General features: G+C 39.3%; 1 protein-coding gene across 1 annotated transcript in view; it reads right to left on the reverse strand.

The window, feature by feature from the left end:
• LOC126408955 (sickle tail protein homolog) overlaps window positions 1–15,092 on the reverse strand; it is a 162,944-nt gene extending 147,852 nt beyond the window's left edge. Inside the window, exon 1 of the mRNA XM_050074765.1 lies at window positions 14,110–15,092. Coding sequence (XP_049930722.1) covers window positions 14,110–14,380 — 271 coding nt within the window. The 5' untranslated portion in view covers window positions 14,381–15,092. The remainder of the gene's footprint in view (window positions 1–14,109) is intronic.
• Window positions 15,093–17,099: the final 2,007 nt, after the last annotated feature.

Consider the following 17,099-nt stretch of genomic DNA (forward strand, 5'->3'; position numbering starts at 1 on the left):
TGAGCAGTATGGAGATACTTTGTGGATTCAATTTTGTGTTCTTGGACGTTAGTCTCGGGCGCCGTCTGCCATTAGGTGTGCTAGCCGCTCCCCCCGCCGATCTCCGCAAGGGATGTGAGGACTCTAAAACTTCACCAGGGCCTCCGTCGGCATGAGGGTGAGTAGATAATGGCTGAATTTTCATTTTTGGGTGCACTATCCCTTTAAATCTGCACTAAGCATCTCTATACAGTAGTCTATACCGATTGAGTGCGCAGTTGCCCACGTACAGTTTCACATGGTGTGTGTTCGGGATACAGGTCATAGGAAATTGTAGATTAAACAGTCAACTGAACCCATTAAGAAGAGCAATGTATTCAGACAGAGTTTTTGTGAATTTGATAGTACGACTGCTTTATTGAAAGTACAGTAGTACCATTGCCAATAGTGGGATAGTTAGTGGGCTAAAACTGTACAATAGTAGTTGAGGTAGCACGCTGAAAGGCAGATAGTTAAAGTGTTTACATGTTGTATTGACTTAAAAGTGGGGCGCACTGGTAGTTCACATGGGAAACATAGATTGACCACGTCAGTGAGTAGAAAAACATGGGACAGTGACTGACTGACAGAATGACTGACTGACAGTCTCCGTGATTATGTACAGCATACCATACCATGACTTAGTCATACCAAAAATTAGAAAAAACAAACAAACATTGGGCCACAGGGGGAGCCACAGCGATCGGTCGCATTTTAGCCATTTTTAAGCATTTTTCTGTTGTTATAGCGCCACCCAGTTGCCAGTTAGAGTTAAATTCCTCCAGTCCCCTTCAGGCGTCTTGTTCTACATATCTACCAAGTTTGGTAAAATATGGCGGTTAGGCCTAGATAAGAAATTAGCTCTCTAGCCCCCCCATTTTATTTGATGGGGTCAATAATGGAGGGGTCCCCTCAGATTATGTGTGGTCATATGCCTACAAAGTTGCGTGGTGATCGGTGAAACCCTTGAGATGTTATACACCTTTATGTGATGAGCCACGCCCTCCGCAATATTCATTGCCTTATAGAAGCTCAGTTTTAGTAAGTTTTCCAACTTTTGCCAAGAGGGAACTTTAGATATTGGTCCCTAGATTATGTTCACCGAGTTTCATGCAGATCGGTCAAACTTCCTAGGAAGAGATCGATTTTAAGTGTTTTTCAAAAAATTCAAAATGGCAGAAAATCTATATAACCGGAAGTTATGGGTTCTTGAGGCAAATTTGTTCCTCATGAGGAGAGGCATCTCTGTGCAAAGTTTCATGTCTCTACAACATACAGGGCATGAGATATGCCCATTCAAAGTTTGCAATTTCATTGGTTGCTATAGCGCCCCCCTTTGGCCAATTGATGTAATATCGCTTCATTTGCATCCGCCCATTCTCTCTACCACTGTGCCAAATTTCACATGGACTGACCAAGCCAGTGAGGAGAAAAACGTGGAACAGACACACAGACACACAGACGCACCCACAGACAGAGTTTTTGTCATTATATAGTAAGATAAGATACTTGTCTGAGTTCCTAAATTGTCTCCATACAGTGGAGACCAATGTTAATGTTCAATTTGAAATTAGTTTGATTATTTCACCACACTTTGTGACAGTGTTTACTAAATGTTGCCTTGTGGTAACGCTATTATAAGGCTGTGTTGGACCCACTGAAAGCAAGTACGATTTTCTTTTTTCTCTCTGCTAAGCCCATTGGTTTCTGCATGACAAGTTTGCAAAAGCACGTGTTACAATTTATTGGCCATCCTACCGTTGCCTTTCTCTCCCTCCCTCTCTGACTCACTCCCTCCCTTCCTCCCTTTTTCCCTTCCTCTTCCCTCCAGCTTTTGAAGTGGAAAGCACGGAGAGATTAACTTCACTTTATAGTCAAAGGGCGGAATGTGATGATACGAGAGGGAATGTAACTAATCAGCAGCGGGCTGTAATCCACAGGGACAAGACAGGACAATACTGCTGGACTCCAACTCCCCGCTCAGGAATGTATGACACGACAGAAAAAGCTGCAACCACTAACCAGGGGAAATCGAACTGGGTACTGTACATACAACTCTGTGTGGGAACTCACTTGTGTCAAGGGGACAGATTCTCTTGACACAGTCACGTTATTGGGACTCGACTCCATACAAGGTTAAACTTGCAGTGGACAAGTATTTTGTTTTAACTTATCATTATGAAGTGTTGATTGCTATAGAATGATGACACCATCTGCATCCGTTTCTATGTTCTTACATGTCTCCATTATAAACTAAATTAACAAATTAAGTCATACTTTTGTTTTGTGTTGTTGGCAGCTGCTACTCTGGGTTAACAAAAAGCAATCAGACTGTTTTTGCAACACCAGCACTAACCAGTGTTAATTTTGTTGATGAATGATGAAAACTACGATGAACATTTTTAATTAACAGTCTTTTTTCCACGACAAAAACAAGACGATGACAAGCTGAAAATAATTCTTAGTAATAAAAACTAGGACAAATCTATGATTCATTTTCGCTGATGAGATGTGACAAAAATGTTAGTGGACTATTGGACATTGAAAGTGGAGAGCAGCCGTGCTTGTAATTATCTTTAAATGCTGCATGAGCAACAGGATGGTAAACTCAAGTAGATAGTCTGCACCAGGATGTTTTGCTAATGTTCTGCAGCAAAAACGCTCACACGGGAGCGGCATCAGCCATTGTTGCAAGTTGTGAGCTGTAATTCAGCAATAAATAATCAGCCGTTTGTGTTTGACTGTGGTTGGTGGAGCTGCTGAATGGATTTATGGAGTTGTAACAGTGGTGGCTGTTAGCAGTTAGCTCCATTTGTCAGCCGCTGAACGGCAGCAGAGCAAGCAATCACCGGCTGCCGGACTTCACATCTGTTGTAACCCACAGGACTAAACTCAGATCAGGACTGTCTATAGAAGGTTTATGGGTTGATGCTGTTTGACAGGCAGGTTGGGGGCTCAGTTATCTGTGAGTGTAGCTGTGCTGTAAGAAAAGTCTTAACTTCAGTTTTCTCTGACAGATAAAAATGTAGTTTTAATCACCAACTCTGTGAGAGGACATGAGTTTAAACCTCCAGACTAAGATGTTGCAGATTAAGAAAGAATTCAGGATTTAATGGAGTTATTTTTCTGCTTCTTAACAGTGAGATCAATAAATCACAGTTTATAATAAACCTGGGTACAAATCCTAGTTGTCTCAGATTAGTTATTTGTGGTGTCAAAGTTTTTGAGAGCATAAATAGAGAGATGTTATGCTTTTCAAATGACGATCAGTAAGTGTTTGCTCGTAAATCACCCCTCAAACCTGTCAACAACTGTTGGAGAAATGACAGTTTGTAAGTGTGCAGAAATTATTTGTAGTTGTAGAAAAAAATTGTCTAAATGAAATTTTTATACAACCTGTTACCTTGATTCTAATCTCTGATACATGCATGAGCCTCACTGGTTTAGTTTAAAGATAAATCAAACAAAAAAAAAAAAACACAGAAAACATAATGACTAACAGTTGACTAAAATGTCATGAATTCTTATTTACTAAGACTATGAAGGATAAAAATGACTAAAATGTGACTAAAACTAATAAGCATTTTCGTCTCAACACTAAGACTCGATCTAAAATAGCTGTCAAAATGAACGCCAACAGTAGAGTGCAGACATAACAAAACAGGGTTGCAGCCATGGCAGCCGGAATGCGGAGAGCTGTGCCTGGTGGAATTTTCCCTCCTGGCTCCCTTACAGTCAAGATGGCAGAAAGGTGACAAAAACAGGGGCTAATTCATCCATATTGTGGCTAACTTTAGAGGATCATGACATGTTAATTATGGAATTATCCCGCAGATGCTCTGGTTCAAAATATGTCCAAACTATTTTTATGGATGTCAGTATTTAAGCCATAATCAAGGCCAAAATGTGTCCTGCTGTTGTTTTTAAGTGAGCTATTTCTGGAAAACTTGCTGCCCATGTTTAGTGAGGAGTAAGCAGTCAATGACAGTATAAACAGTCAATAAAACAAGTTTTTCAACAATTATGAATCACAGCAACCACAAGAGATCCTTGAGCATACAGTCGGACGGATACACACACACCCAAATGCAGTCAGATACACGCACAACCGAATGCAAGTTCTCCTCCAGGCTTACGCTTGGCAGAGGTAATTAATCATCCATTCTCTTCTTTAAAATATATGGGAATTCAGATGGTATGTTTGTCAAAGACGGGGGGATTTGGAAGAAGTTACTTCTTAAGAGGGAGGCATTCTGGCACTTTAAGCGCAGCAGGGTAAATGAGGAATTAGACTTGAAGCCATTTTTGTGCAGTCTACTGGATTATATTTGTTCTGCATTAACATGATTTCTTTGAGAACAATTGGAAGTGTGGTTCTTGGATGGGTGTGTTAAGTTCAAACATAGATGGTGATATATTGATTGTGTTGAGGAAACTGGAAACAGCCTCAGGCACTACTCCAATAACGGTAGAGACAATCAAAATCATCTAGTGAGTAAAGCATAGCGTATCTGCGGCGTGTTCTAATGTTGTTGGGTTTGCTGGTTACTGCCACCTACTGATCATTCTACCACAACTACTCCCTAACAAACCCCTCTCTGAGACCACTTTCAAGTGTAGTTTTTCAGAAGACAAAGAGACACTTTTGTTGTAGATGTGGTGGGATGACATGGTGCAAAAAGCTAGCTTTGGAGTCTTCAGATAATTCATTGAATATAAGTGTGTAAATGTTTATGAAATGAAGAAACTAATTGAGCTCCTGGATGACAAAAGTTGCAATGAAACAATACATTTTTTTAGTTGCATGACTCTATATGAAACATTTGGTAACCTTTGACATTGATTTCTATCAGCAAACAAGCAAGTGCAGCAACAGTGACAAGTTTTCATTCCTCTCATACCCTACCCCCCTCCCAGCCTCCCCCTCGCTGCCAAACAGTGGTATGCACTGGATGAAAATAATGAGGTCTCTTTTTCCCAGAACACAGGAGCGTAAGCTGACTGAAGCACAGATAGTTTTTGACTTGGCAAGAGAACTTTTTAGCCTTTATCACTGCGATGCCGATGGCTCGCTCATTCATGGCAATGATCTTCATCCTCGGGCAGCTAAAATGGAGGAGGATGGTGGTGAAGGGGGACTCGTGAAATGCAGTGTAGAATGAATGTTTGACCCAAGACAGAGAATTGGCAACAAAGTTCTTATGTCATTGATAGTATAACTCTCAACAACCTGCAGATTCACTGTGTCATAGGAGAGTAAAAACTCATTTCATTGTGCTTGAAATGAAGCTAAAGGGTAATTAGATTTTGTGGTTTGTGGGTTAATGTGGTTGTTTTTGACATCATTCTGCTTTACTAACCACCATCATTGCTGTGATCTGATGATGCAGTGATGTAACTATGAAGTCCATTTGTACAAGCAACACAAGCAAATTAAATTCTAATTTACATTAACTATATTTTCTGTACCACTTGTTGAAAAAAAAAAAGAAGTGCAGAAAGAAGTTTTTTTTTTTTTTTTTTTTTTTGCCATTGGTCTTTCAAAATGAATGGCCACAGGTAATGTCTTTGCCACCTAGGGTTGCCATGCGCTCTGGTTTCCCGGGATTGTTCTCTTTTTTGAGCGACTGTCCCAGAAAATGACTATTCTTCCCGGGACACAAATTGTCCTGTTTTTTTTTTATTGGAAAAATGTGCTTCAGATTGTGTAGCAGATTCACACAGGAGACAATCCTGTGTCTCCTGTGTGTAATCTGGTAAAAAATAATAAAACACAGTGATGACTGGCCATATGCCTTTACTGGTGCCAGTGTTCACTTTCCGTATGCTTGTAAAGCCAAACCCTATTCCTTTTTCCTAAACCCAACCATGTCCTTTTGCTGACTAAACGTAACCACATGTGTTGTTGAAGGAAAAAAAAAGTCAACAAGTGATGTTATACCGACGTAATGCATTTATTTTGAAAGATACTGTATGCAAACTGTACATTGCCTGTGAAAAGTTAAGTGTATTTTGAAAACAGACAATGCATGTAACAGGCTAAAGTGGACACGGCGTCCCAGAACGTCAACAACCAACACACCTGGGGTACCTTGCACGTCATTACTCAATGTGGGAGTCCATGACCAAACATCAATATGTGACGAGGTCAGAGTAAGAATGTGTTGGCATCAGAAGCCTGAATCATTCTGAAACAACTTGACAAAAACAGTAGAGTTTTTTGACTTTATAATCAGTGATCAATTCAAGTTTATAGCCACTGACACACTCAATCTGTGCGTCTGTAGGACAACAGCTGTATGTGACTGCTGAGTGTTATCATTTTAGCTGCATGTCAGGGCAAATAGAGGTAAGAAAAAGAGTCATACAACTGTTAAAGTATATTTGCAAATATGGTTTAATGTCCTGTGTCAAACGTCAAATGATCGTTTTTTGTTTTTTTTTTACAAATCAAATGTGGCATCCCAAATCCTACCACAGCAAAAAAATATTGAATCCATTTCTTCGAGATTGTTGTATCTGCACAATGCGATTGTTGGCCTACTCCAGCCCCAAGAAAATGAGCTTACTCATATACTATCCAAGGAAAAGAAAAGTAAAGGAGGTAGGGATACAGTGAAGGTATTGTGTCTAAGTTAGCCAGAACAATGGCGCAAGGACGCTTAAACTGACACACATTACATTATAGTCTCCTGTTTAAGATTTTGCTTATGGGATCTCCATCTGAAAGATTTTGGTTGTTACATATCATTCAGACCAGAATTCTATAGTTGTCAAGTTGAGGAGATAACTGTGGAGAAAGTGAAACCTTTGATCAGAATGTGACTCCTACTCACATTGACATGACAATAAACTAATCCCCATTTGTCTAGTTGAGAACCTCTGAGCTAAACTATATGTCTTTGTGCATAATATCAAGACAGATACAATTATATAGCTTAAATTATTATGAAAACGTGCAGTTAGGCTGTTGGTGTGCTAACCAAGCTCATTGAAAATGTTATGACTGTACCCAAAAAATAATTGTAGTACTGAAAAATCTCAAATAGTGACCATTATTCAACTCAACTGCAGAGGGTACCAGGCCTTTATTTCAAGCTGGCTTACGTGTTTGTTATATGTCACACCAGAGGTGGATGCTGTTGTGTTACATGTCACACCTGTCATGCCTTTTTTGCTTCTTCGATGCCAGCATGCTGTGTAAAATCACACATTGGAGCAACATGATGCCGCCGTTGTTTGTGTAAAAATGCAAAAGCGGTGTAAAGAAGAGACTTCGTAGCTGCAATCGTTGTGTAAAAAGGGTAAAGGGCTTAATTTCAGAAGCAAGGTTTAATGAAATGTAGAAGTATTGAATGTTGAAGATGGATAGTGAATGTGAGGATGGGGAGGAACGTGGTGAAGGAAGTTGTCTGTTTAAACTAGTCTGAGATGACCAGCGACTGAGGACTTGAATGGTTTAATTTGAGATGCCCAGTCTGACTGCTATGGCAGCTGTGCTGATGCAGAAAGAATAGCTGGAAAAGCTCTCTGAAGAAATGCCAGAAATGCAGAGGACTTGGCAAAAATGCCTTTGAAACCAGAACTGAGTGGCCAGCCTCCCTGTTTTGGTGAGGCCTTAGCGGCATACCTGGAACTGATGTATTTGCTCATATGGGCTGCAGTAGGAGTCTAGATGAAAAAACATTGATGGGGTATGAAGCTCTGTGTTCGGTTTTACTTCTCCGGAGTGTGAGTATGAGAGAGTCAGAAGTATGAATGGTGAAATGCTATAGGTAGATGAAGTTGGGGCAAATTTGGATTACCACAAGAAGCCAAAAAAGCCAGAAAAAGCATGGATTATAGAGCTCAGTTGACCTCAGAGGATGACTGGCTTAAACATAAAAAATGGATGCATAGACTGAGAGGGTTGTAAGCATTTTGCAGTGAGACTTGGTTTGTGTTTTCACTAGCCTTTGATTAGCTTCAAAACATGGGAATGGGACGTGGAAAGACACCAGAGTCACATATCCAGGCATGTTGGGACAGTTTCCCAGCAGAGGTGTCAAACAGTCCACTGTTAAATTTCAAAACACAGTTTAAATAGCTACTGTTGGTAAATGAATGAAGAGAAGGAAACAGCTGTGCTGGCCAAGTGCTCTTGTGGTTAGCTTTGGTTTGTGCACAGCCGATTTAGTCTTACAGACACAGTTTTATGTATTGATAAAGTTGCAAATGTCTTGGTAACACTTTGATGACTGAAAGAAGAAATGATGAAGTATGTTCTAATATAATATATATATATATATATATATATATATACATATATATATATATCGTAGTTTGTTGCTGTCGGTGATTGAATTCGTTTTGAGATAAAGTTCAAACATTAATAACTGGGGGGAAAAAAATCATTCTTTCAGTTTATTTAAGCTGGCACTGGTTGATATTGATAAAAACAAATTGAAGCCCTGATTGTTCTTTCAGGATTGTGCTCGAGAAAAAAACATTGAAAGATCCTCCCCGCTCTCCCAAAAAAAGGTCTGTATGGTGACAACTACAAACATATGATGAAAATGAACAACTGGTCATTTCAGTGATAACATACCATTAAGGATCCTGTTGCAGTAAAAATACAACAATAATTATTGAAGCAACACTTTAAATAAATTTTAAATTTATTAATTTAATTTATTAATTTAATTTAAAATGCTATTAATAAGCTGATGGCACACTAAAATGTAAGTGAATACCACCAGAGATAAAAACTCATAATTATGCCATTCTCATATGGTTGTAAGAAAACTCCGACCAATCATTGAGCCGAGCGTCCCGTCTGTCGTAACTGCTCGCGTAACATCGTCCCACCCCCCGACCCCACCCACAGAGTCTGTGACACAACAAATAGGCTAGTAGCAGGGACGCTTGTGGATATAAACTTTTCTCCGTAACAATGGCAGACAAATGCGGACCACCGCTTCCACCTCCAGTTGTGCCGAGCTGCAGTGTAGTTACACATTCTGATTAACAAATGTTGGTTTTGTACAAGTGAAAATAAATGACTTACAGCTGCACACAAAATTTTGCTTTAATCTCATATGTATAACACCACAGTGCTCATGGGAGCCTGGACACAGAACTGTTTACATTATTAGATCATATTTACAAAAAATACAGTGTACAGTAGCTAGTATTATTTTTAGGAGTCTGCCCAGTCCTGTCGAAGTCCTCAGGTCTGAAGTGACAGCTGCAGATGACTGAGGAGTCACTCGGGACAAAGTCCTTTCTCCTCACTGCTGCTACCCATGCCCGTCTCCTATCTGTGTTTTTTGGGAAACTACACACAAAATAAGTGTGTCAGAAAAACGCAGTTCCACATAATTTGTAGTTACAATTCAGGCCACAAGTTAACTACTAACGTTATACTGCGTTATGTCACGTTGGTGCCATGAAACAGATAGTTGACAATTTGGAATAACACATACACCGACATAGCTGTTTGACAAAGCATCATAATTTTATAAGTAATATTATATAAATGTTAACCTTTTTTCTTAAAGTTGTGTGACATAGCGTTAGCTTAATTTGGCATTAGGACCAGATCAGGACAGTTACTTTACTTGATTAGCTTAAAAGAAGCATCACTTTTTGAGATATATATCTCATTAAACATGTTCGTAACAGTAAAATATTGTAAAACAACTTCTTACCTGTGGAATGTTATTTCCTTCTGCTTGGTTTTAACACTTCTTCATTAGTACACCCAAATGCAGAGCAAAAATGTAGCATTTTTGCTGAGTCTGACACGGGTCTGAACCGGTCAGAGCACCTAGGCAAGATGGCGGCGGTATTGACGCAGCCCACAAGCCAGGGTGCGGCATCTATGTATATATCTATGGTTGCCAGTCACCAGTACTAACGTTAGCATTCATGTTATATTATAAAACTCAGTCATCACTGACCCCGGATAAGTTTCAAAACTCCGGGGTTGCATTTGACTGTGCAGGACAGGTAACGCTATGTTTAGTTTGCATCTATTACAACATATAATGTTATGACAACACAGCATCAAGTTGCTAATGGCTAACGTTAGCCTACTGTAGCGTAGCCTCTGAAACATTAATGTTACCTTGTGCATCACATTTATCTTAGCACCAACAATGAAACCTTATAATGAAGCTTACATTACAAATGCATCATTATGTATGTCACTTTACTTAACACATACAATGATAAGTTATGATACTGCATGGACTATCATAACATTCCATAAGTCCTTATTACAGTTGATTGTTGAGGTGTGTATAGGTGAGTATAGGTATTCATTAAGCATCATATTTCCCATCAGTCAACCTCTAATTTATAAGTAGTCAAGAACATCCAAAAGACACTTATAATTCATTATAAGTCACAGCTCTAATGTTTTATGACAGCTGACATAGTGCATCCTGAAGCATTATGAGTGTTTATGAGTGCAATCATAGAGCATTATAAATGCATTATAACTCACTATGAATGGCCCTATAATGAATGATAGATGTGGTCTTCATAGAAAGTGTTACCTTTTTGACCAGGGGTTCCCAAACTTTTGAATGCCACTGTACTTGATAAAGTAGAGGCTCTCTCAAATCATTTTTCAAACAACCTGTCTCTCCTCTCAGCACACACTGTCCAGGCTAAAGAGCCTCTCCGCACTTGGCGTTGTTGCTGTTCCAGCATGTTTGATCAATTTAGTCTATTTGCTAATTATGCAGTTAATTGAAGAACGTATGTAATGCAAGTAAAGACATAATAGTTTAGTAACTGTAATGTGATTGCTGAATTTAGAACAGTAACCCTTTACAGACAAATGTAATGTGATTGTAGCAACCCAACACAGCGACTGACCACTCTACTCCTAACCATACTTTACTGATGAACCGTGCTCAGCTTAAAATATAATATTCAATATATTTCAAATACATAATTATTATTATAAGTGAGTCAAAGAATGCTTCTTTGTGATTAGGGATTTGTTAGTTAATCATTTTTGTATTTAGCCTACATCACATCGCAAACTTACTTAAGGGTACTAACTCTGATCTTGTCAGCATGAAGTCACCGTCATGTAATATAGTCACTTACTCCTTATTAGCATCGGCCCTCATGACATTTATTCATTCAAACATTAATGCATTCAGTGTCTTAATGCATTAACATATGACTTAGACATGTAGCCTCATTATAAAGTGTTACAGAAATGTCCTCAGAATGAAAATAATAGTCTATTTGTGCACACACACACACACACACACACACACACACACACACACTGCCGTAGGCTCTCATGACTCATTGAAGCACGTGTTTGTAAAAAGCTATATTAGCTGACTGCATCAAGGAGAGCGGGATTATTTTCTGTGAATAACAACGAGGTAAAACCTGAGCTGCTACTGTATATCTCACAGGGGTTCTTTTGTTAGATAGCACATGACCTTGAAAAGAAATAATGCTCCTTTTTTGTGCAGACTTGTATACAATACAATGTCGACATTTGAGAATTAAAATGACAGAATAACAGTTTATTGACCAATATTTTCAAAACATAAACATATACACTAAAACATTTTAGAATCCTGTAAATGTGACTAAAATTATGATAGATATGTGCTGAGCAGGAAGTTTTGCGTTGTAAAATAAACTTTCAAACTTGTAGTTGTCTCCAGTGTATGTAATGGAGATGCTGTGTCTAAATTACTTCTGTGCTGACATTTCTTGTTAAATGTCCATTGACATATACACTGCTACTAACATATGTGTGATGGGATAAAATCTGCTTGTAATATCAGTCCCCGGTTAATCAGGCTCTATATGTGAGTACATAATATTGTATGTATGTACAGTATTGTAATGTTAGAGGGCTTCTTGTAAACAGTCATATTAAAGATTGTGAGTTGGTCAGAGAAGGACTAAGTAGCGGTGAATGAAAGGGCAGTGGAGTTTTTCTACTGCTGGGCTGACACACTGACACTGTGATGGATCACTGTTCATGCATGAACTCTGACAACACTACAGCAACTAATCCAGCCTTGCAGCAGCAGCACATCAAATCCACTCTTTGCTTTTCTTGTTTGGAATATGCTAATATATTAACACGGAGACATTCATGAGACAGAGATCGCATCATATTTGTCTCCCTAACTTGAGCATTTGTATCTGAAATACATGCCTGAAATAAAATACTGCGAGGCAGACAGCATGAATAGACAATGTGTAAATGCCAGCCAAACCCATTATTTGAAATGTCACATGCATTTCACACTTCCTCTGGTCCTTATGCTGCGTTCACATCACATCATACAGACTTTAGCTCTGAGAAACACAGTGGGACAAACCTCAGCCCCTCAGTTTTAATTCCAAGTCAGAGACATCAGGAAGTTTTTACAGCAACAGTATATTCTATTCTGCAAAAAATGTAAGTCAGAGTAAATCTGTGGCAAAATGGCTACAAATCCACTATGACTAGTAGTTAGCCTACATTTGAATAAAATATATATATCTATAGCCTATACATACATACATACATACACACACACACACACACACACACACACACACACACAGGCACACATATCTATATCTATATATATATAGATATATATATGTATATACACACACACACATATTTGTGGGTTACGTGTGGGTACCTGACCAGATGTAGGACTCTGGTGTGAGCTCCCGATTGTTGGAGATAACGACCGTAGAGATGTCCGCCCTCTCTCCAATATTACGAAACCAGCTAGTGGTGCTCAAAGCGCCAAAAAAAATAAAGTTTAAAAACTTATTGTCTCTTTTCAGAAATCATGACACAGTTACTATTTTAATTCAATCAAAATATCACCGTGCATCTACTCATGGACAAGAGGCTTGTGACAGAGTGTGATGTAAAGATTAATGGCACCCTCCTCAGCTGAGCTGTAATGGTACCTAGCACAATGGTTCTAAGTTAGCTAACAGTGGATGCATGCTTCCTTCTGCGCAATGATACAAGTGGTGGTAAAAAGAAATCATTTCTACAGGAGACTGCACACAAGGTCTGTGAATTATTTTGAGTAACCGGGTCATGATTTCTTGAAAGAGACATTGCTGTTGAGTTTTTCAAACATATTTTTTGGGCACTTTGAGCTCCATGAGCCGAGTGCTATCTAGTTCCATTATATTGGAGAGAAGGCAGACATCTCTATGGCTGATATCTCCAGCACCCTGCAGCTCAAACTAAAACTATCTACACTGATAAATAGCACGAACGGTAAGAAGAAAAATCTGTATTTTCTATGGTGAGGTGAACTGTCCATTTAACACTATTCAGCCAACTGAGAAGGGAGCTTTACATGATCTATTTGTGTATCTTCATTGACAGCATTGTCTTACAGTTTTCCCGTTCTGCCAACTTAACATGTATCCAGAATTAGCAGCAACAAAATTTTAACAACCCGACATCCAAACTGAAACCAAACTTGTCATAAACAGGTAACATGTTGCTGTTTCATAAGTCTGAAGAAGTAAGGGGTTATTCTGAAGTAAATGGCCATGCAGCCATGATATGTCTCACTGCTCATATTTTCACATATTATACAAAGAGAGCCTACTGAAGCGTAGAATTCTGCCACTTTTTCTATCTCTGAAACATATCTGGAGCATTCCTTTGTTGGGTGAAAACTGCTTTCGATCTTAAGAGTATTGTCTATGCTGGGAATTAAGAGGGACTATTCAGATGTCCTGGATACAACAGATACTCACTGACACAATGTAATTTTCTTTATATGACACTACACAAAGTCACTAAAATACTGCAGGAAGCTCTTTGAATGGAAATAAAGGCATTACAGATATGGCATATCTCTAACAATGCACATACAGAATCAGATAAATCAGATACATACAACCAGGCTGCTTACTTATTTTCAGATGTGAAGTTGTAGAAAAGCCAAAAAAGTCAAAAGTCCATCCCCTGACTATAAAATGTTATGTTATGTTGCCTTGGGAAACCCACGTTCTATTATCACAGCATTATGTTAGGTTACTTCTGTTTATTTAGAGGGAGCTTTTAAAGCTGAAAGGGAGGCACCTTACCTTTGTTGGAGTTATTTCCTGTATGCTCAGTGGGTTTGTCCCGGGCTGGAGCTTGTGTCTGGTCATTCGTCCCTTGCCCTAAGCCAGCTGAGGAAGCCTGGCTCTGTGCTGAAATGGGTCGCTGGACCAGGTTCCCCTCGCTGCCTGCCCTCATCAGCCTCTCTCCAATCCGCAGCATGCATGAGCGATTACTCTGCGGTTCCTTCCTCAAGCTGGGGCTCTTAGACCCAGCTGATCCGGGTCGACCCAGCCGTGAGGAGGACTTTGACATCTTCCCTGCCGGGCTGAGCAGAGCACTGGTTAGATACTCCAGGGTTAGTCCTAGTCCCTCTTTTCCTCTTCCTTTACCTCTGTGTGCTTCTTCTTCTCTCTCCTCCTGCTGCTCTCCTTTCTGTCCCTCTTATTTCTAGCCTGTTTCTCTTCTGTCTCTTAGTTCTTCCTCTCATGTACAGAGGAGGAGTGTTGAAGAATTATTTTGCGTCTTGTCATCCAACTGTCTTCTGCTTTTTGGTTTTTGAAAGAGAAGAGTTTTTGTCCTTGCAGTAGTCTTCTTCTCTCCCCTTCCCCTCTTTGTTAACTGGGTGTTCTTCTAAAGTGTTTATGATGGCATCTTAATGATGTCAGGTTCTCTCTTCAGCCTTTTGTCAGTCTCTTTTCCACCTTCTTAATGTCCTGTGCTGTTCTCTTATGTCTGCCTCACACTGCACAATGATGCTCTCAAGTCTTGTTTCAGTCCTTCTCTCTGTCCTTCTTCTTCGTCCCTCTCCAGACCGTGGTTGTATCTCTGTACCACTGGACTGTCCCTATGTGTACAGCAGTGATCAGTGTGCAAGGAAGTGGATGTTCACAGAGCGTAAAGCCAGTTCACGTTGTATTATTCCCTGTCTTCCTCTTGCTGTCTCTCTGTCAGCAGTAAGCTCCCTCTGTGTGCCCAAACTCCTCTGGGAAAGCTCTACACATGCTCTCTCTCCCTGCCACCTCCTCTTCTCTCATCTCCTCTCTCCCTCTTCACTTTGAAATCTATCTTTTCCTTTTTAAATTCCCACTCTGCTCTCTGTTCCCTCCCCCTCTCTTGACTCAGCTGTGTCAACATGAAAACGCTGTTCACATGTTGGCTCTGTCAGTATATACCATGCAAATCCCTGTTGATGTCTCAATACTCACATTAGCGTTTTAGCACATTTTCCTACTTCCTTCCATGCCATTTTTTTTATACCAAAACTACCATCCAGTACATCTTAAGTCTTCCAGTTTCCAATATGTGATCTTGGTTGCATTCCTTCTTGCAGAAGATCAAGAGTAAAAGTTAATATAAGTTGCAATTTACTGCTGTGTACTCACATCTAAAACTAAGCACAAAAAGTATGGAAATTTGTGTAGATTATTTCTTTGTTGTAATAATGCTTCTTGGCAATAAATCTTATACGGTTGGAAAGCCTGTTTATTTCCCTTTTAAATGGTGTCACATCTGTAAGGAACATGCCTTTGTGGGATGAGCAGCAGAGCTGAGTATGTGGGTTGCACCTATGAAAAATTTGCCAGATCTTCTCTGCCAATGCCAAAAAGCTTTTTTTATGTTGCTATTGACTCCTCTAAATCTAGATCTGGATAGGGCCTGTGCGATGGGCCAACTTCAAGTGGCTCTTTATTTTGAGACAAGTTGGAGACTGTTGGCCGTCTGGTCTCTGATGTCCGGTTTGGATTGTGATGTGGAGAACGCTGTTGTGTAGAGGAGGCTCATCAATGGATCGTCAGGAACAGGTTGAGAACGTGCACGCGCAGCCACGCCGATGGTGACTGCGATTCTTGGCCCTCGTGGATGGAGGAGAGAATCAATCCAGAGTTGGAGAGAGTTTGGGGGGCAGATGGAATGAATAAGGTAAAGCTGCAGTACTGGAGGCTGCAGTTTCAGGACCGCAGGTTTAGGACCGTTTAATTTTCGTCACAGCGCCGCCTACTGAGCGGAGGATGCAATTACCTTAAGTTTATTTTTATTTTTTGCTGTACCCAAATACTACTTTCTTATTAAGTAGTTATAATCAGTGTTGGGACGTAATTCGTTATTTAGTAATGCATTACTGTAATTTGATTACTTTTTTTTTAGTAACGGAGTAATGTAACACGTTATAACTTCAAAAATAGGATAAATTAATTAGTAATAGTAATTAGATTGTAGTTACAAGCCCAGGTAACTACACGTTACCATTGCCAGTCCTCTCAGCTCCTCTCACCCACACTTAAACACCCGTCCTGGGCTACACAGTGTCGGATGCTCCACTGTCCTGCTAGAGTTTGTTCTGTGTTGTTTATTATTATTATTATTATTATTATCATCATTTATCTTTATCTATTGATTTATTTTTTTGAGGGAATGGAGTAACTAGTAATGTAACTACTTACTTTTGAAATAAAGTAAACAGAACAGTAACGTGATTACTTTTAAAATGAGTAATTTAATTAGTTTTAACTAGTAACTTGCCCAACACTGGTTATAATTTAGTATAATATGATATAGTAATATATAATAATAATTAAGTTCACCCAGAAATAATAACAATTGCATGTACAATTCAGATCTCCATCAAAAGTGCCCTAAAAGATTAACAGACCTCTGTTACTGTATGATTGATAAATAAAGCTGAGTTGATTGACTCCTCACCAGATATCAAAGATTACAAAAACATAAAACACAAGGATTATCATGGGGCAGATTAAAAATATCAAACTGAACATTTATAAATATATAAAAAAGGACAAAAAAACAATCAATAAGAAATAAAAAGTGAGAGAGACAAGTCTTTTTTTTCCATTTTTAATAGAAAAAAAACGACTGAATTGCTAGCTAGCTAGCTAAAATGATTAGCTATAGCTAGCTTAGCTAATAATAAGATGGCAAAGGGTTATTTTAGCATGCTATGCCTACCAGAGAGGCAACAGTATATTGATAAGCTTAATATTGCAGGTCTACCTCAGTGTCTCTTCTCCTTACC

Source organism: Epinephelus moara, chromosome 21 (assembly GCF_006386435.1).
Source record: "Epinephelus moara isolate mb chromosome 21, YSFRI_EMoa_1.0, whole genome shotgun sequence".
Taxonomy (NCBI): domain Eukaryota; kingdom Metazoa; phylum Chordata; class Actinopteri; order Perciformes; family Serranidae; genus Epinephelus; species Epinephelus moara.